The sequence below is a fragment of the Chanodichthys erythropterus genome, chromosome 14, assembly GCF_024489055.1.
Source record: "Chanodichthys erythropterus isolate Z2021 chromosome 14, ASM2448905v1, whole genome shotgun sequence".
In the NCBI taxonomy this organism is placed as follows: domain Eukaryota; kingdom Metazoa; phylum Chordata; class Actinopteri; order Cypriniformes; family Xenocyprididae; genus Chanodichthys; species Chanodichthys erythropterus.
The window spans coordinates 18,812,933-18,833,920 of NC_090234.1; the positions used below are offsets into that span (position 1 = coordinate 18,812,933).

A 20,988-nucleotide genomic window follows, 5' to 3' on the forward strand; every position below is an offset into this window, starting at 1 on the left:
ATTTCAAATAAACGTTGCTTTCTATTCATCAAAGAATCCTGAAACAAATGTATCATGGTTTCCAAAAAAATATTAAACGGTACAACCTTTTTCAACAATGATAATAATAAATGTTTCTTGAGCAACAGATCAGCATATTAGAATGATTTCTGAAGGATCATGTGACACTGAAGACTGGAGTAATGATGCTGAAAATTCAGCTTTGCATCACAGGATTTAAATGTAATTTTGAAATGTAATAATTTTTCACATTATTACCATTTTTACTGTATTTTTGAGCAAAAAATGCAGCATAAGAGACTTCTTTCAATAACTTTTATCGACCCCAATTTTTGAAATGGTAGTATATAAAATTGGATTTAAATGCGAAATATCTGCTTTTATTCAGCACATAAATGCAATCTCATGAGATCTGAAACTTTAATTTTTAAATAGCAATATTAAGTATATGCTGTGCTGTAGTGAGTAAATAGTAAGCTTGTATCCTTTCCGATCAATCAAAGATTGACATTACGAAAACTCCTCCTTGACTTCCGCTGTTTGTCAAACAGTTAATTCCACCCTAAACAGTTTGAGCCAATGTTATGCCCTCTTAAACAAATTGCATTCCTGTTTGGCACCAACATAGCACAAAAATTACATTTTCCAAACTGCATGCACTGTAAAACTGTCACAATTCACACTTTTAACAGAAATGTAACTGTTTATTAGACTTCACTACAAAATTAATATTCATTTGTGAACTATGATACAAACAACATATACATAAAATGTACAGCAAAAAGTATGGGTGTGGTAAAAATCGTTTACAGTGTAAATGGTCGGCTCTTTTACAAAGTAAATGGAAATGCAAAGATAATTTATTGACGTTTAAGTTGATTTTAATAAATAGCAAACAGTATTATGTGTCATAGTGTACAGCTGATAATACTGACGTAGTATATAATCTGTATATTACAGTTTGTTGCTGTGTGGTTTAGACTTAAAATTCATCTAAACACTGGTACCACAGTATCCATAAAGTGTGACTGGTTATACATGTTAAAGATTTCCAAAATGTTGTGCTTGACCAGCTGATCAACTCTGACAGATCGGACCTGTTATTGCTTCATCTAACACAGATTTGCAAACATTTCAACCTTATCAAAATAGATATTTTCAATGTAATAATTGCTTCATGGGTCTCAGAATGCAGTAGAAAACTCTCTCAACAGCCCTCTAAAAAGTGTTTCAGAAAGTTTTTTTAGTTTTTAAATGAAATATCAGTTGAACGTTTTCCATTATTTATATGAATTTAAAACATATACAAATACATTTGATCAGGGTACATTTCTTGACTTACACAATGAATTGTCTTAAAACACATTCATGCCATCTCATCTCATTTCTTAGAACTTACGTTAAGCTACATGAGAGGTTTTAATGTGTACAGGTAAATGATGTGCTGTATGACAGTCTCATTCATCAAAGTGCAGAGGTGCGTGTGTAGTGTGTCTCCTATTTTTGGCAATTCTAAAAAGTTATCTGTAAAATTCTATTGCTTTAAATATTATATATATATATATATATATATATATATATGCACACATACAGTATACATACAAATATATAATCATATACACATTTTATCATTGCCAATGTTCTCAAGTCTGTCAGTCTGAATGGGGGAAAATTAAAAAACAAAAAAACAAAAGAGTCTTTTTTTTCCTAAGAGAACACTTTAAAAAATACAGGACACATCAATATGGTGACCACACACATTTATCTCTCAAGTAAGTGACAAGTGCAAATCTACTGCAGACGTGCGAGTGTGGACCACCGCAAACAGATCCTGGGTCTTACAGAAGGCACCTTACATGAAGGGGGTTTGGGGAGGGTGACTCCTGACCATACCTGCACCTTCTGAAGTCTCTCCAGTTCGGGCTCAAAGACATCAGGTCTGTTAACAGGAGCTCTCCACGCTGCTCAGTGCTTCAGCTTTCATTTGGGATGTGTTGATATTCATGTTTGTGAGGAGAAGCTGATGCTGGATACCATCTTTTGGATCTTCTCCTCATTCTTCAGGATGTTGGACTTGACTGCACAGATCTTGTCCTGTTGGTCTTTGATTAACTGCTCCAGTTCAGCGAGCTCCGACTTCAGAGGTTCCACAATGCTGTCTGTGATTCTGAGACAGACAGAGAAACGGTTTAACGGAAGAACAAGACAATCAAAAAGTGTTTGGATGTCTCAATCATGCATTGATAGAGAGTTATTATGGCTGATTCTGATGATAATTAATTTTTATGTAATGGCTGTTAACCAACAGGATGGCCAACAACTCCTGTGCGCTTTGCGTGAGGAGCATTATTTTTATGACCATATGCAGAGTGTTCCAAATCAATGAAATAAGAGGTTTCAACTGATCTATATAAATGACCTGATTTGCTCATTGCATTGTAAACTGCCAGCAGGCGGTGAAGCCACCAGAAGTGTTCAAGCAGCCATCTTACGACAGAGGGCCTACCGACCGACAGAGGGCATCACTGACTTACAGCCAAAACATAGACCTAAAAAATCAGCGCATTTGCGATTTGCAGCGCATCAGTCATACATGAATAGTTTTTAGGATATATAGACACTGATCAGGCATAACATTATGAGGACCACCTTCCTAATATTGTGTTGGTCCCCCCTTTGCTGCCAAAACAGCCCTGACCCGCCGAGGCATGGAGTCCACTAGACCCCTGAAGGTGTGCTGTGGTATCTGACGCCAAGATTTTAGCAGCAGATCCTTTAAGTCCTGTAAGTTGTGAGGTGGAGCCTCCATGGATCGGACTTGTTTGTTCAGCACATCCCACAAATGTTTGATTGGATTGAGATCTGGGGAATTTAGAGACCAAGTCAACACCCCAAACTCATTGTTGTGCTCCTCAAACCATTCCTGGACCATTTTTGCTTTGTGGCAGGAGCATTATCCTGCTGAAAGAAGCAACAGCCACCAGGGAATACTGTTTCCATGAAAGGGTGTACATGGTCTGCAACAATGCTTAGGTAGGTGGTACGTGTCAAAGTAACATCCACATGGATGGCAGCACCCAAGGTTTCCCAGCAGAACATTGCCCAAAGCATCACACTGCCTCCGCCGGCTTGCCTTCTTCCCATAGTGCATCCTGGTGCCATGTGTTCCCCAGGTAAGCGATGCACAAGCACCTGGCCATCCACGTGATTTAAAAAATAAACATGATTCATCAGACTAGGCCACCTTCTACCATTGCTCCATGGTCCAGTTCTGATGCTCACTGTTGGCTGTGGACAGGGTTCAGCATGGACATTCTGACCGATCTGCTGCTATGCAGCTCCATACGCAACAAACTGTGATGCACTGTGTGTTCTGACACCTTTCTATCAGAACCAGCATTAACGTCTTGAGCAATTTGAGCTACAGTAGGATCAGTTGGGGCCAGCCTTCACTCCCCACGTGCATCAATGAGCCTTGGCCGCCCATGACCCTGTCGCTGGTTCATCACTGTTCCTTCTTTGGAGCACTTTTGATAAATACTGACCACTGCAGACTGGGAACACCCCACAAGAGCTGCAGTTTTGGAGATGTTTTGACCCAGTCGTCTAGCCATTACAATTTGGCCCTTGTCAGACTCGCTCTAATCCTTACGCTTGCCCATTTTTCCTGCTTCTAACACATCAACTTTGAGGACAAAATGTTCACTTGCTGCCTAATAAATCCAATCCACTAACAGGTGCCGTGATGAAGAGATAATCAGTGTTATTCACTTCACCTGTCAGTGCTCATAATGTTTCGCCTGATCACTGTATATGTACATTAATTGATACTTCGAACATTATCTGTAATGTTTACAGTCTTTTTGGGCAAGATAAGCAATATATTGAAATCGTTAAGATGGGTGTGTGTCTGCTGCACACTGCCGAGACAGGTAGATTACACACAAAATGTCTTTATGCATGTAATTATGCAGGAAATATTAAACATGAACATATATCTGGGATTATTATCAGAAATTGATTTGAATATTCATTAAATATTACAATAAACACTATCTCCTATCACTAAATTATATTAAATTAATTCACTATATTAATTAACTATATTATATTAAAAAGGTTTATCACACATTATCTTGTTCGGAGCGACAGTTTGGAAATAAAGCTAGCTTTGTGTCTTTAAATCCATACGCAGTCAGCGTCATATGTTATTTCCTGATGTATTTTTGTTGACCAACAAACCATCACTTTAGACTCTTGGAGATCTTGGAAACCCTTTAAAAGCCACAGGTCAGCTCAAACTCTATGGTTTTTTAATAGCATGACAGTTTACATATGAATGTAGAATCATCGAGTTAAAGGTGCTCTAAGCGATCCTGGGAGGAGTAACTTCCTGTTGACGTTCGAAGTGTTGTCAAACAAAACAGAGGCTAGCTAGACCCTCCCTCCTCCTCCTTCTCCCCCTCCCCTCCGTGCTTCCTGAAACAGTCATGAATGCACATTCTTGTTGGTTATTGGCTGGAGCATGTTTATTATGATTCGTGGTCCAGGTTGCACCAGTTTGTTTTTATTGCCATTTTCAGAGCTTGTGGCGACTACAGAGACCGTGTTTTTTCACAGTGTGTTCAGGGGACAGGCAGCTAGCGGATAGTGAGGAGTTGTTTGCTATATGTGACAAAAAATGTTTTGGACTAAAAACGCATGACATTGCTTAGAGCACCTTTAATATACGAATAAAATATAACACAATTACATAATCAGTGAATAACCGTACATGAGGAATTAAGATGTATTACGCATGTCTTACAAAGCATAAATCTGTATTCAGATTTCAGAAGAACCATTTTGACATTTGTAATATAAATGCTGAGGGTGTCTTGTTTGTCAGCTGTTCTGATATTCGTTACTGTAATGAAGGTGAACGTAACTTAATAAGCAGGGGAAATTTCCGACAAATAACCATTGAATTGTTTAGGACGTTTGCGTTGTAAGAATGTACAAGGAGATTTCAGATATAGACACGCTGACTCGTTATGTAATGTTTTCTTATTAAAATCAGATGATTTCCTATTAATTCAATAGAATGTGATGGAATACTAGGGAATACCAATATGGCGGCGCAGTGGCTTCACTTTTTATGAAGTCAAGAGCAGCAATCCAGTCAGTTAAATAGATCAGTGGAGGTTTCACTTTAGTTTAGGATGTTGCATATGTAGACAATAGACAACAAGGCAACTAACTGAGCCAATATGAAGGAGCACCTTTGTTCTTGTAACAGAGCTTGTGCGTTCTCCTTGTTCTCTTTGCGCCAGGTCTGCAGTTCATTCTGCATGGAGTCCATATCCTCCTGAATGTAGTCCATGATCTTGCCCAGGGGCAGAGCGCTGCGGCACACCGTCTGTATGGACGAACGCAAGCGCTCGATCTCCTTCGCCACCAGTTCACGTTCTTTCTTACGAGACGCCTCTGACATCAGTGTACGATCCTGCGGAGGGAGAGGGAACCAAAGGAAAGAGATCAACACTAGCCATCTCAAAACAATGTTACACCTGACTTTTTACTGAAATCTCAACCTCAGAGGTATGTTAGGCCATGTTTCCACCTGGTATTAAGTGTTTTCGACTACCTCTGGAAGTCAAGACAAGCTCAAAACGTTTTATACCCCATTACACCTGTTTGTCCATTGACATTTATGGCCCATTTTGGCTGAAAATCAACATGCTGTGATTGGGTTTTTGTAGGATAACCTAAGATAAGAGTTAACTTTTGTATACATGGCTTTGCATTTTGACGAGCATCATATGCCCTGATGTCATTCCAAACCGGTATGACCTTTTTTCTTCTATAGAACACAAAAGAAGATATTTTTTAAAAAAATCTGTGCGTTCTGTCCATACAATGGAAAGTCAATGGGTTCCAGTGTTTTGGACTCCACTGACCTTCGTGGTATGGACACAAACAGTCTAATGCTGCGTTCACACCGAACACGTCTGGGGTGTCAAATTCGCGCCAGACGCGTCTAGTTGGACGCTTGAACATTTTGAAGTCAGACACTCCAGACGCGCATCTAAACAAAGTGTGTTCAGATGCGAATTCGCGTCATAGGAGGGGCCTCCATCTCTTTCTCCACAGATCCTCTGAATAAACACATCATCTCATCAGTTGGAAACCAGTAGCGGCAATTTAATAACTCGGTTATGTCGGCCAGCTTTTGCTAGCTAGCAAGTGGGCTATATCAACGGCTAAAATCATGCAAAGCGTTTTACAACTAAACAGATTGTCAGATTTCTTCGCTTATCCTCTTCCAGGCAAGGCCCTTTTTGTTCCTGTCTCGGAATCAAAAATATGATGACACATCATAGAGCTAGGGTGGCCACATACAGTGACTATTATCTTTGTTCTGGTCTCCACCGGTGATCACGTCATAAACACGTTACTACCAAAGCAGAGTCCCTGATTGGTTAACGCACCGCAAATTTTCGCCAAAGTTCAGATTTTTCAACTCGGGCATCAGACGCGCCAGGCGCATAAACCCTCAATTCGCACGTCAATGGCCGATTCGCGCCGCGCTAGATGCTTGATTCGCACCGCAGGACGTCTAGACGCGCATTTACATTGACTTGTAAGTCATGTAAATCAGACGCCCCAAACGCATTCGGTGTGAACGCAGCATAAATTTTCTTCAAAATACTTATTTTACATTCCACAAATGAAATACAGGGTTAGAATGACATAAGGGTGACAAAATGTAAATTTGTGGGTGAACTACATATACAACTACTATATAGAGTTGAGTCGCCCGGGATGTTAATGGCCAACCGTTTCCTCTCATTCTCAAGCGACAATGTAAATGAAGCTTACGACTGAAAAATGACTAGTGGGAAGTCACTCCCATGAGGGAGCACTTCAGATGAATGCTGTAGATGAATGAGGTTAGAGGAAATCTATACCTACCAACAATATACTTTGGGGGGGAAAAGCACCAGGGTGAAGTCTGCATTTAGTGGGTTTTCAATGTCAAGGCTACAAATGTTTAGAATTTCAAGGCAGGAATTATACAAACCTAGCAATGTATATAAAGATCAAAACGAAAGAGACATGGGATCCATAATGTGACTGAGTGGTTACTGAAGGCCTCCTCTGTATGCGGTGTGGTTGGGGGGTCCTGGTGCGCCCCAGTCACCCTTCAGCCAAGCACAAGAAGGCCCCCCTGGCACACGGGGCCCTTGTCTATTTACTCAGCTGGGGCCACAGGCTGTGTGTGGCACTAGGCCAAACAGGCTTTACTCTTACTGCCTCCATCCCACTCAGACACACACACCCTCATGCAAGACATGACTCTGTTTATTTTAGTAACAGGCAATGGCAGTGAAGTTATTTTACAACAGTATTTGGTAACAACTACTCCACATTTACCTTGTTTCAAGCTGAACTGCTCAAGCAATTCATGTCATTATGACCACAAACACTAACATCTTCCTTTCTAAGGCGGAACGTGTCAAACCTGAGCTACATGACAATACAATAACAAGGAACTTCCTTATCAAAATAGACAGAGCATTACATGAACTCTTCAAAAGGTGTGTTAGATATAATGAACATATTTATATAAAATCTGGTGATATATAACTAAGCAACACTGTAAATATCTAGCTTTTTATCAGTCAATTAAGCATCATTACACCATCTGTGACTTAAAACTTCAGTAGCCAAAATGGTGTTAGTGTTGGTAAGTTTGATTCATTACCCTATAATCAATATATGTTTTCACAGACACACACATATATATATATATATATATATATATATATATATATATATATATATATATATATATATATATATGGCGAATATAAATTAATTAAAACATGGTGACAATTCAGTATAGGGAACACATATTCACTATTAACTATGACTTTTCGCCTCAATAAACTCCTAATTTACCGCTTAATAATTAGTAAGCTAGTTGTTAAGTTTAGGTATTGGGTAGGATTAAGAATGTAGAATAAGGCATTAATATGTGCTTAATAAGCACTAATACACAGCCAATATTCTAGTAATATGCATGCTAATAAGCAACTAGTTAAAAGACCCTAAAATAAAGTGTTACCAAAATATTTTATATAGACCAATGTAAAAATAAAATTATCACCCAGTACTATAGATATACAGTTGGTCAAACGCTGTTAAGATTTTAAAATCTGAAAATATTTTCATAAAGAGCCGGTCTCTAATCATCCGTGTTTTGAAACCAAAAGTTTATTGTTATAACTTTACAGAGTTCTGTAACTATATTGCAAACACTTCAAAGGTTAACTATGCTGCTTTTCTCCAGGACTTGTAACAAACTCCTGAGAAGAAAGACTAAATTCATTTTTTCCCCTCTCTCCCTGTGGTTTACAAGTGTGCTCAGATTGAAATGTCTAATAGTTGTCTGCAATGTGGGTGGTTTCTCTGGCCCTTAAACACCCCCTCTAAACAAACACCGGAGAGCACATTCGGCTCACTGTTCGTGGAGCACGAAGGCCAGGCCGGATTCGCTCTGTTTGCCGTCCTCCTGCACCTCACCCCTTAGTCAAAAAAGAAAAGAAAAAGTCAGCCTTTCTATCTCAGAGGACATAAATCAATCGTTTATAGGGGCTCTCATTTTCCCCTCTCTTCAGCCAGACCCAAGAAAAATATTTGTTTTGCGCAAAGCAGCTGAGGACAGGTTTTCCCATTATCTCAAACAGTGACACAAGTGGGACCTGGAGTCGGTGTGCCTGGGGCAGGTGGCTTCCAGAGACGCTGATGCATTGGGCCGAAGCATCTTGCACCAGGACGCCTCATTACCTTGCTATGTGGATCTAAGCCTTCAGCTGCAAGCCCAATTTGCTTAATGAAGAAATGCATGCAAAATGCATGATTAATAGAGTGCTAATGAAGAACTACAAAAAGAAGCAGAACAGTACTCTTCAAATGAGAGCTCTGGCAAAGAAAATAACAGAATTGCAATCCTCCTAAGAATGATAAACTTGAGAAGCATTCACTTTGTCACTGTGGCGCTGTGTCACGGTTCTGTGAATCTAAAAATTGAGTTCAAACACGACTCATGAGGTAAACTGGTCTTACAAATGAGAAGTTTTTTCCTGTTAGGACAAGTACAACAAACTAAGTATGAAGTAAGTCATTTATTTGTCACTAGCAGCATCAAACAGAAATGGGGAAAAAAATGGCAAACACTCCCCTCGTCTATCACTGTTTGGACAGACATGCAGTTCTGTCCTCAAACACAATAATTAAACAGTTTAGTTTGCTACTTCTAGTATCATAAACATTATCTTCAAGAACAGTTGCAACAACATTTTGCATTGGGTGGGCGATATAAGCAAAGATTTATAATTCACAATATTGATTTTTTATTTAAATAATCATGAACATTGCCATAAATAAATACTATACTGTTTTATCTATAACAGTTTGGCATAGTAGATAATAAAGCTTTATCATTATATTTGAGCATGAGGAGCATTTTCATTAGTTCCTAAAGACCAGTACAGGCATAGACAGGAAGGCTACATGTAAACATGACAGCCAAACTTAGTGGAGGATCAGTTTCACACAATCAGTCATAAATTAAATACATTTCACAAGTATTTAGTGCACAAAAATTGCTTCATTTTGAAACGGACATCACTGAAAGTACGGATAACTTGCAGTTAGAGTGGTAAGAGAGTCAGACTGATTCTATCCAGTAACTTGAGTGAAAATGTACACTGGTTAACATATTTCTACTAGTTTATCATTTTGACCTGTATAAATGCTCACCCCTAGCCTAGTTTGCATTGGGAAAGCTCTTTTGATTAGTTTTCAGATGGGAAAGAAATGTCACTTTCAAGTGATCAAGTAGTCATCAAGTAGTCAGAAAAAGTGCTAATTTTTGATTGGTTACAATAGCATATTGGGTTGTACTTTACTTTCTGATTGGTTAAAGTCAGTGTATTGGCTGTACACTTCCAACATCTTTCACTTATAAATTATAACTACTTTCACTTGCTTTCTTACAAAAGTATTTGGCTTGGGATGCTAAAAACAGTGAGATGCTGTTGCATAATCAGTTAAAATGACCAAAAAGCAGATCATTATTCTTTACAGAGGATTTTATGTAAACTACATGGGGAAAGAATTGAACAGTGTCTTCAATGGTAAAGTCCTTTTCAGACAGCTTGCTACTGGTATAAAGCTCCATGGTGGGTCCAACATGGACTCAAAGGGGAAAGATTAATTGTTTAGCAATGTTTAGGGGTTTCCTCCTTGGGGAAAACATGGGCCCCGTCCAGCAACATCATAAAAATAGCTGGGATGAAGTGAAGTGCAGAGAGGCGGAGTCGTATACACAGGATGGAAGGGTCGGTTTGGCCCCGTGGGGGTCACCGCTGAGATCACCGTCCTGCACTTGCGTGCTAAGCGGATCACCACAGAACCACAGTGTATGACAGTTCGACTTATGAGAACCAGAAAATGGTAAGACTGAAATGATAGGTTAAAATGCAACCAATTATACTATCACACATCAGAGACTTGAATCGTGGTATTTCAACGTAACCTTGGGGTCATTCCACAGGGATGTCAATCGTCTCTCATTCAGGGCAAAATGTTGAGGAATGCCACAAGAGTCATTTCCTTACATGTCCAACAAAAAAGGTAGATGTTTACAAAGACACAGGCCTGAAGGGATGACTATTTATTTTCCTGCCTGTTCTGCAGAGCACAAGCTGGTGTGGTGTTCACTCAACAGCCATCCATTTGTGTGCCATGGGGTTTATTTATACATTGCAAACCTTCATCAGGCTAATTTGATTGCGCAAAAGAGGGGAAAGGGAAGAGGGGGAAAAAATGCTTATGAAAACGCAGCTGCTGTTAGGGGCCAATACTCTCAAAACAAAAAAGACGCCCTACAAGATGTATCTTACAATAATATACACGTGATCCAGAAGGTCACAACAGAGGTCAGCCGCAAAACGTACGGCAAATTCTTCAGCAAAATGCACCGTGATAGGAAACGGCCCATCATAATATTACATCCGGCCTGTTACTTCAGTCAAATGAAAAAATAACGTCTAGCAGATCTTAATAAATGAAGTTCTGTCGACCCTGGCGAGGTAAATCTTCACTTACGAAGCGGAACGGAAAGCTCAAGCTAATAAAGCCACGGAATGAGTCATTGGCTCCGTTTCACCTTCGGAATTACTAATAGTCAAAACTCTAAATTCTGTGGTCATTCCGAAGGGATTAAGTCATACGTTCTTGATGTGGGGATCTCCATAAACTCAAAATCCTGGAGAGATCTGAGAGCGAAAGCTCATATTTGAGAAGTAATTTGTGAGCACTGTAACGTTAAACCTGTTGGGGAGGATAAGGAAGCTCAATATTTACATTTTTAACCCTGGATGTTACACCGTGATTACAGGAGAGCAGCCGCTTTATTGCGTTGACCTTCACCCTGCTTTCAAGTCAGGAAGGAAGTCATTACAGGGTTTTTTTTCATACAGCTGACTAGACAGAAGAGGTGCGGCGTGTACTACCTCAAAAACACACGCCCATTTCATGCCCCGCAATTAAGACAAAGAATTTAGAAAGCTGATGAGGCTAAATTAAGTCAATTAGGGGAGTGCGCCGTGCAGTGCTCAGGTTCCAGCCTGAAGTTGGCCTGCGTCTGATGGGGGAAATCTAATTTGATTATTTGGGATTGAAAGGAAATCCAGTCTGATTGTTTTGAAATCAAGAACACAGGAGGGAGAAGCGCTCGCTGTAAGGGCCAGCTGGGAGCAGCTCACTGTGTGCGGCTGAGTTTGAACACCAAACGATATCCCTCAGGCGGTAAAACACACAGAGCTCATGTCTATTCAATGAGGACTGTAACCAAATGAATTAAATGAAACTTGTGTGATCATTTACTTACCCTCATATCTTTCCAAACCTGTAAAAGTTAAAGAATGTATTGACTTCTTTTTCATGCAAGGAAAGGTAATGGGAGCTCCAGTTCAGGTTTGACATCAAATCCATGCTTGAAAGTCTTAATTTGCTTCATTATATGGAGAAGAAATGACAAACAAATGTATAAATATATGAATTTTAAATGTAGCTTTTGAATTAATGTGAGGTAATAAAACCTGCATACTGTATACACTACTGTTTAGGGTCAGTACGATTAACGTTCCTGAAAGAAGTATCTTATGATCACCAAAGCTGAATTTATTTGATCAAAAATACAATTACTGTACGTTCAATTAGGTTCTAGCTGAGAAAGAATCATTCAAGGAACCATTAAAGAACCAGAATGGTTATATGAAAACTGCCACAGAGTCAAAATTCCTTACAATTTCCAACATCTCAATATGTCCCTACTGCCAACTTACACTCTGAGCATGTGACTAAGGTGGGAAGTCAGGGTGAAGAGGTGAGGGTTCTGCATGAAGGCCACCACCAAACGCTGCATCCATCAGGCCTAAAGCCAGTGACGGACAGATAGACCGGAGCGTACATTCCGGCTAGTGTGGACCACCCAGTGCAGACCACCCTTTTCACCAGGGCACAGACAGGATGGCTTCAACACTAAAATCACATTGTTCCCATCTTCCCTGGCTCACAAATAGCCTAAAGAAGGGGTGTGTGATATCACGATTTTAGATTGGGAACGATTAAAAAGTCTTCACGATCTGCCTTTGAAGAGACATCGTAGTATTTTAGTATCAGTGGCAGTTCTGCTGTCACCGTCCCAACATACTGTACAATGCGATGTACATTCGCATCACATGTTTAGCAATGCAGTGGTAGGGTTACACTCACATTACAGAGCAGTTCTTCACCATCATGAAAGTTTATTATTTGCATGCATTTTAAAGCCGTGCCAGTTAAACTTTTTATTAGCACACTGTTCTGACATGTACACCTAATATGCCTGTCAGACAGCGCAAATACTGAACTAAATTCTCTTTCGCATCTTATTGCGCTTTAACTGTTAAATACACACAAGGTTTACATAAACACAGTCATTTTTCAGTGTTGGGCACGTTACTTTAAAAAAGTAATTAGTTATAGTTACTAGTTACTTCCCACAAATAGTAACAGAATTAGTGACTGAGTTACATCATTATAAAAGTAACTAATTACCAGGGAAAGTAACTATTGCGTTACTTTAAAAAAAAAATTAAATATGTCAAATAACTTGAATGCCCCCAATATTAAATATAAGTTTAAGAATAAATTATTATCGAACTGAATTTGAAATTTCTCTGTACTGTACATAACCTGTTGGTAGCCACTAAAGAAAATGTAGTTTCATATATATGTTTAAATAGTCCTATGTTATGTTTTAAATTAATTTACTTGATTATGAAAAGTGAACAGCGTGAGTAAGATGCATCATAAGATGCGCAATATATCTGGAGTCATGGAGTGGGTCAGACATGATTTTAAACACTTCATTAAGTTTTGTTTGGTAGAAAGCCTTTCTTTAAAGTGAATTTCGTTTTGTAAAAATTGTATCTTAATTTTAATCAATGTTTCATTAACCAATTGCCTGGATTTAATAAATAAGAAGCAAATATAGCAGACAATATAATCATGGCAGGTGCGGGCGTGATCACTGGCGCGTGAACTGGAGCGCGTCTTACAGGCTAGAACCGAAACTCAGCGTATAGGCTGCTTGCCTCGCAGACAAGAGAAATATATCTATAGAAAGCTTGAAATATCTAAAAACGAAAAGAAATAGGCTACTCTGATTATGTAGCCAACATTCTCTCTCTAGGCGCATCCAGTATATGCGGAGATGATGAGAGTCAGCAATGTCAACTTCATCTTCGCAGCCGACACTGATTCAGAAAACATTACTTTATTAATAAAAAATTAAAATGTCTCCTTGCTGTTTTTTATCGCATTCATAATTATTACTTTTGCCGGTTCTTTATGGCAAGCTTTATGCGTGCGCTGGAGTGCATAGCCTATATAACATAAACGCTCATTATTAGTTTATTCTCTCCAGTATTTAAGAAATTAAATTAATATAAATGTGATTAGTCAACTAATGGCTTAAATGAATAACTACTAGTCGACTAGAAAAACTTATTTCACATATTTTCGATCCAGCATGTCACAAAGGATATTCTGCTTTGAGCTCGTGCTCAGCTTGCATGCTCACAGACACACACACAGAGCATCGTTCATTATTATCAGTTTAAAATTAGCCTATATTTGTGTAAGCTATGACTAACTGCAGCACACACCATAGAAAAATCTTTGCAGGTCCTGTATGGCTGAGAGAGAGGGCTACTCAGATGAAAACTGCATCAGTGAGCTCAATTATAGTAACGCAGCATTTTTTTTTTGCCAGTAACGGTAACGGCGTTGTAACGGGAGAAAAAGTAATTTTACTTTTTGATTACTCGTTGAGTTACTTTTTGAGTTTGATTACTCGTTACTGAAAAAAGTAACGGTGTTAGTAACGTAAGTAGTTTATTTATAATGCCAATATTCCCATCACTGGTCATTTATATCTTAAGTGAATGTAAACAGTTCAGATGTCAGTAATTTTTTAGATCTGTGCATTAGGTCTTAAATGACAGCAGCCTAATAAACCTGCTGCTATCGGAGTCATTAATGTTAATCAAACAACAAAATACAAAGAGGAATTCACTCACTGCTCTTCACTGCATAACTTCAGTATTTTTAAGAATCAGTGTATATTTAATTCATACAGTGGAGTTTTATTATTACATTTGTTTATTCAATTTCTTACCCGGATGCTACTATTACAGTAAATACACCTACTGTAGATTAAAATATTGATGCACTGTTTATTTCAATTGTATGTGGCACTGTATTTGTCCTATAATTTGCATCTTTATTCTTACTTTAGATATTTTTTTAGTATTGCCCACCCCTACTTTGGCCTTTCCTTTTTTTGTTGATCATGGATCGTGATCCTGTCTGAAAAAAATTTGTGATTTTTTTTTTGCCATATTGCCCAACCCAACCCAAAAGCAAGCTAAAAATTTGGGAAGACACTGATAAAGTGCCACTTTGGATTGACCATGATATTCCAGCATTCATGAAAAATTGTTACACAAATTTTATGGCAACAGAAGAAAACTACATAGCTTAAACCACACTGAAACTCTGTAACTGAATAGATGCTGTCTGTGTAATTTGTTTTATTGCTCTTTGGAAATGAAATACGACCCGAATATTAATCTGTTTTCCATTGATGGTAACCAAAATTCGGTAACCAAAACCAACAAAATTCACAAACAAACAGGCCACAATTGTTAACCATGTTAACCACAAAAACATCTAAAACAGCATGTACAGAGCCATCATGCTTATTTTGCCCTAATTATTTAAGCTCAGCTGAACAGAATAACACATCAATGGCTCTGAGGGACCGCAATTTCATTTCTCCACTCCATTTGCAAAGTTGCTTTCTTTAGTAAACTGACGGTGCACTGGGTCAGGCTTTGGAAATAAAAAAGAGAGACAGACACATCCCTTAGGTATTGTTTACGGCACAAAAAAAATGCTGATTCCCTTGATAAAGAGATTTTGAAATGCATTTACTCATGTTACTGGAATTTTGTTGTAAAAAAACAAAACAAAAAAAAACCTTGGACCATGGAAGATGGAATAGCACCGCCACCTAGTGGTATTAACAGAAACAACACAGAGATTAAAAGAATGTCATACCTGTTCTTTTGACTTTGTGGATGGAGATGATTCATAGTCTTTTTTTGTCTCCAGGATTTTTTTCACAAGCCCACCTATGAACAAATGGAAACCATTCAGTCTTTCATGATTTTAATTTTTTAATTCACAACAGTCATCATTTTTGAATTTTCATTTGAAGCTGAATTATTATTGGACAAGACTCACCATGTTTGTCATCCCCTTGCAGTTCAAGTGAATTACGCTGTAATGAAAAATAAGTCAATTTAGTCTGAATCATGCAGATTTTTTTTTGCCTAAATACTACATGCATAAAAAGCGCCATCACTACCTCCATTTCTGGTATGTCAGAGGGAGGCGGAGCTGTCTCCTCAACCACAAACTGCCCATCTTCATCATCCTCATCTTCAGAGAACTTCTTGCCATCCAAAATGACCGTTGCAGGGGTCTTGCCACTGCCCAGCCTGAGAAAACCATAGTCATGCTTAAATTTAACTTGAAGAGTTTTTTTTTTCTTAGATTTAATTAAAGGTACAATTTGTAAAATATTTGCAGTAAAATATCCAAAAACCACTAGGCTAGTGTTATATATTTTGTCCAGCTGATTACTAACAATATCTCTAATATTTTCAACTACCTGTAAATCATGAGAAAATTCCCATTCTAAACAGTGACACGGGGCAGTGCAGTCGCCTGTCAATGACGCAGTTACCTTTGTTACCGCCTTTACTGACGTAGAAACCACATGACAACAGTGCCGTGGACAAATGCGGAAGTAGTGTCTAGCGTCCAGCAAACCACTAGCTCGCTTCAAGCAGTTCCTTATTTACTTCTTGCACGTTTTATGGTGGATTGTGTTAATTATTTATGGAACATAATTACTGTTTACCATCTGGCGCTGGTTCTGTCGACAAGTAAAGCTCCCGTAAACTCATGACCGGAAAAGCGGAAGCGGCGCCGGCGACTGTGTCATAATAAAAGTCCCGCTGCTCGTGAGGCGTGTGTTGATCAATCGCTCCAGCTCCTCGTTCAGCTCCCGCAACACTCGGTCCTGCTCTGCTTCATACTACAGTAACGTTAATAATCGCATCCACGAACATGAGTTCTTCCAGACTCCAATCCCTATTCTTTTGCACCGTCCGTTAAGATGGAGACCACATGTCCCAAGTTTCCACTCTAAAACTTTACGTCATCAAACTACGCCTTTGTTTTGAATAGGCTTCTAGCGACCTCTAGCGGAAAAAAATATCACAAATTGTACCTTTAACACTGATGTATTTTTATCATACGCCATTCAAAAGTTTGGGGTCAGTAAGACTTTTTTTTTTTTTTTAAGAAATTAATACTTTTATTTAGCATGGACAATGTAATAAAAGAATTAAAGAATCCTGAAAAAAATGTATCATGGTTTCAACAAAAATACTATGAAGTACAACTGTTTTCAACCTTGATAATAATAATAAAATAAAAAGAAACATTTCTTGAGCAACATATCAGCATATGTTTCTGAAGGATCCTGTGAGACTGAAGTCTGAAAGCTTGTTTCTGTCAAAAAAAAATTTACTTTTTATTTCAGTTCTGATTTTTTTATATCTTGTAAGTTGGACTTTATAACTTGCAACTGCAAGTTTATAACTCTTCTGAGAAAAAAGTCAGAATTGCAAGTTCGCATCTTATAAAGTAAATTTTCTGTCAATTGCGACTTTAAAAAAAAAAAAAATTCTGTCCCCAAACATTTGAAAGAAAGCGTATATCCCTATCGCAAAATATTAAGAGGGTATTTCATGTAAGAACCCCCTACCTATGGTAAAAACCCTTGTAGCTTACTTCTTTAATATAAAGTAGGAAACTGAGAGCCTGATGAGCGAGATCTCTCACCTCTCTGCTGGGGTCACATCAGTGTAGCTCTCCTGTCGCTTGATACGGGGGGCTGCTGGTCGAGCGCTGCTGGGCCGTGGTAATCTCCTACTCACAAAAACATTGCAAACAAAAGAAGAATTAATATGTTCACTTTAAATACACAAACACTTTTTTGTAAGATATGCACGCGATTTTAAGTGTGGGGAGTTTTTGTAATGGCAAGTTACTATATGGCTAAATGCTTACAGAAATAGTCCTGAGAACAAGAGTAATGATCTGGAAGAAAGTGATATCTATCTTGTGGTTTGATCTTGCGGTACAGTGCAGTGAAAGCAGTGGATTTGCATCAGTAACTTCCACTGCCAGACAATCTCTCACGGGGACATACATGATACACTCCATCCACCCACAATCCCCTCAACACATTATCACACTGGGTTACTTTGTTATCATTGGACGGAAATGTAGCCATTTTTATTTTTTAATAAACACACTTATGGGATCATTTGCACTAATTAAGAAAGAAAGAAAGAAAGAAAGAAAGAAAGAAAGAAAGAAAGAAAGAAAGAAAGAAAGAAAGAAAGAAAGAAAGAAAGAAAGAAAGAAAGAAAGAAAGAAAGAAAGAAAGAAAGAAAGAAAGAAAGAAAGAAAGAAAGAAAGAAAGAAAGAAAGAAAGAAAGAAAGAAAGAAAGAAAGAAAGAAAGAAAGAACCTGTGTGTTGTTTGAGGTGGCACAGAATCCGTTGCTTCTCCATTCTCAATGGGGACTGGTTTCTCTGCTGAAGGGATGTCCCCTTCTGGAAGAAAAAAAAAAATGTTTTGGAGGTTTCCAGAAAGGGTCTAAATTAATTTATTAAATCAAGGAAATTCTGAATTTGAATTAACAATTAGTCATTTAGCTGTTTTTTTCCTTTCTATAAATATATTCTTTGACACATGAGCAGTTCATGATCTGGTGTTTTCTGTCTAGGAGCGGCTCCCCACAAACTCATCTCTGCAATTGCTGTGTGTTTGAGTAGCTTACAATGGACATTTCAAAACATCTTCCCAAATTTGTAATATAATTTTATTAATTATCATTATTATAATATATTCAAATTAAATGAAGTCCATAAAAACAATGTGAATGTAGCCGGAGACAACTACAGTAGAGATTTTATAGAGATTTTCAATACATGACAAAATATGATTTGATTTAAATCATGCAGCCCTACATGCAGGCTGTATGTTTGTTTGGTTTTGTAGGCATTTTTGAAATAAAACAACACTTACCTCCTTCACTTTCAGTCTCATCTGAAACAGATACACAATCCATGTTATAATTTCAGACAAATCACATAAAACAACATCTGATGTGCTGCTGTGATTTTCATCATGGTGTTAAAAATTCTTCCACAGAAGATATGTGTACATGTTTTAATATTTAGACCACTTCTATTATTGATTGCTATCAGGATGTAAAGAGAGTTTCAACCAGTATAACAAAAAGTGTTCATAAAAAATTGCCTACGCTACCTTTAAAGGATTAGCTCGCCCAAAAATGAAATTTCTGTCATTAATTGCTCACCCTCAGGTCGTTCCACACCCGTAAGACCTTCGTTCGTCTTCAGAACACAAATTAAGATATTTTTGATGAAATCCGAGAGGTATATGACTCACCCATAGACGGCAATATAGTCAACACTTTCAAGGTCCAGAAAGGTACTAAAAACACTGATAAAACAGTCGATGTGACTACAGTGGTTCAACCTTAATTTTATGAAGCAGCGAGAATACTTTTTGTGCACAAAAACAAAACAAAAATAACGACTTGATTCAACAATATCTTCTCTTCTGTGTCATTCTCATATGTTGTTTATGTCCAGCGCTTCAAGGTTCTACATAAGAATGCCTACTCATTATTAGCCGGCTCCTGCCTCAGCATCATACGCATGCGTCGTGCTGCTCATGTGATCAGCTTTGGCAAATACTGAGCCGGCATTCAGACGTAAACACGGTAGCCTTCACTTCACTTACTGCGTCACCTACTTAATGATAATGACAGGGATGAGACTGTTGAATAAAGTCGTTATTTTTGTTTTGTTTTTGTGCACAAAAAGTATTCTTGTCGCTTCATAATGATATGTTAAGTACATTTCTGGACCTTGAAAGTGTTGATTATATTGCTGTCTATGGACGAGAACATACTTCTCGGATTTCATCAAAAATATCTTAATTTGTGTTCTGAAGATGAACGAAGGTCTTACGGGTGTGGAACGACATGAGGGTGAGTAATTAATGACAGAAATTTCATTTTTGGATGAACTAACCCTTTAGTTTGTTTAGACTGGGTTTGTAAAAAATTGACTTCAGACTCAAAAGAACTAAACAGATCAAGTTGGATATGCATCTCTCTGTGTTAATGCACTGTACATCAATAATTAATAGGGTCTGTTAAGAAAGAAAGGTTTAGTACCTTGACCTCCTGCTTTGGGCCACCGCCTCTGTCCTTTAGCCGATGAGGGCCTTGGGATCCGGGAAGGACTCTCAGCCTGAAAGGAATGACGAAAGACATTCATTTTCATGTATTATCACTAGGAGTTCCGAAATCACCTGAGGCTTCTTTCTTTACAAACCCTCTAAAACAAAAGTCTTCTAGGTAGGGCTGGGCAATATATCGCATGCAATTGTCAAGCGCATTTCGTCAGTAAAGCCGGTTCCCTGATTACCGCTAAATCGCCATCACCTGCTTTCACTGACAAGCCACACAAGCCTCGCGTTCATATCGCAGATGAATCGCCTTCGATAATGAACGCGATATTGCCTGGCTTATCAGTGAACTACGGCTCTGTTTATTAAATGCCGCTCCATTTGAAAGCAGGTGATGGCGATTTAGCGGTAATCAGGGAACCGGTTTTACTGACGAAATGCGCGTGACAATTGCATGCGATATATCACCCAGCCCTACTTCTAGGCTGTTGTTGCAGACATGAAACATCATCATAGGAGGAAACAGATTCACTTGGGATAAACAGAAATTACCTCAATTTCAGAGAGATCTGTAGGCTGAATGAAGACAAAACAAAATGCAACAGAGATCCTTAAGACTTTCACACTTATTTTTATAGTATACTTGCTTTAAACAACTGCACCACTAGCCCAATCAAAAAAGCTCACTACTCCACATGAGAAGCTACAGAAGCTGCAAAGACACATAGACGGGAAGCAACATGGCCCACAAAACTATTTAATCAGATAATGCATGAAGTTACAATACCAGCCAATCAGGGTACATTAAAGGGTATTTGCTAAAGCAAAGCACTTAGGGTTATGGCTCTAAGCAGACCCTTGAAGAGATAGTTAACCCAAAAATGAAAATTTGCTGTAAACTGACTAAGAAGATTTTTTAGCTGAAACTGTGGTCCTTGGTGATTCATATAATGCAAGCGTG

The 20,988-nt window shown here is 38.4% G+C and overlaps 1 protein-coding gene across 3 annotated transcripts in view; it reads right to left on the reverse strand.

Annotated features, from left to right (window-relative positions):
• Nucleotides 1-767: 767 nt before the first annotated feature.
• Nucleotides 768-20,988, reverse strand: part of traf3ip1 (TNF receptor-associated factor 3 interacting protein 1) — a 35,059-nt gene continuing 14,838 nt past the window's right edge. The window contains exons 7-15 of one of the 3 annotated variants that reach the window (XM_067409070.1): nt 20,014-20,089; nt 18,831-18,851; nt 18,271-18,355; nt 17,578-17,664; nt 16,031-16,163; nt 15,907-15,943; nt 15,721-15,794; nt 5,262-5,485; nt 768-2,167 (exon numbers count right to left, since the gene is read on the reverse strand). In XM_067409070.1, the coding sequence (XP_067265171.1) occupies nt 2,002-2,167; nt 5,262-5,485; nt 15,721-15,794; nt 15,907-15,943; nt 16,031-16,163; nt 17,578-17,664; nt 18,271-18,355; nt 18,831-18,851; nt 20,014-20,089 (903 nt within the window). In that variant the 3' untranslated portion in view covers nt 768-2,001. Of the gene's footprint in view, nt 2,168-5,261; nt 5,486-15,371; nt 15,493-15,720; nt 15,795-15,906; nt 15,944-16,030; nt 16,164-17,577; nt 17,665-18,270; nt 18,356-18,830; nt 18,852-20,013; nt 20,090-20,988 lie in introns of those variants that run through there. The other 2 variants (XM_067409069.1, XM_067409071.1) reach the window with 2 other exon arrangements.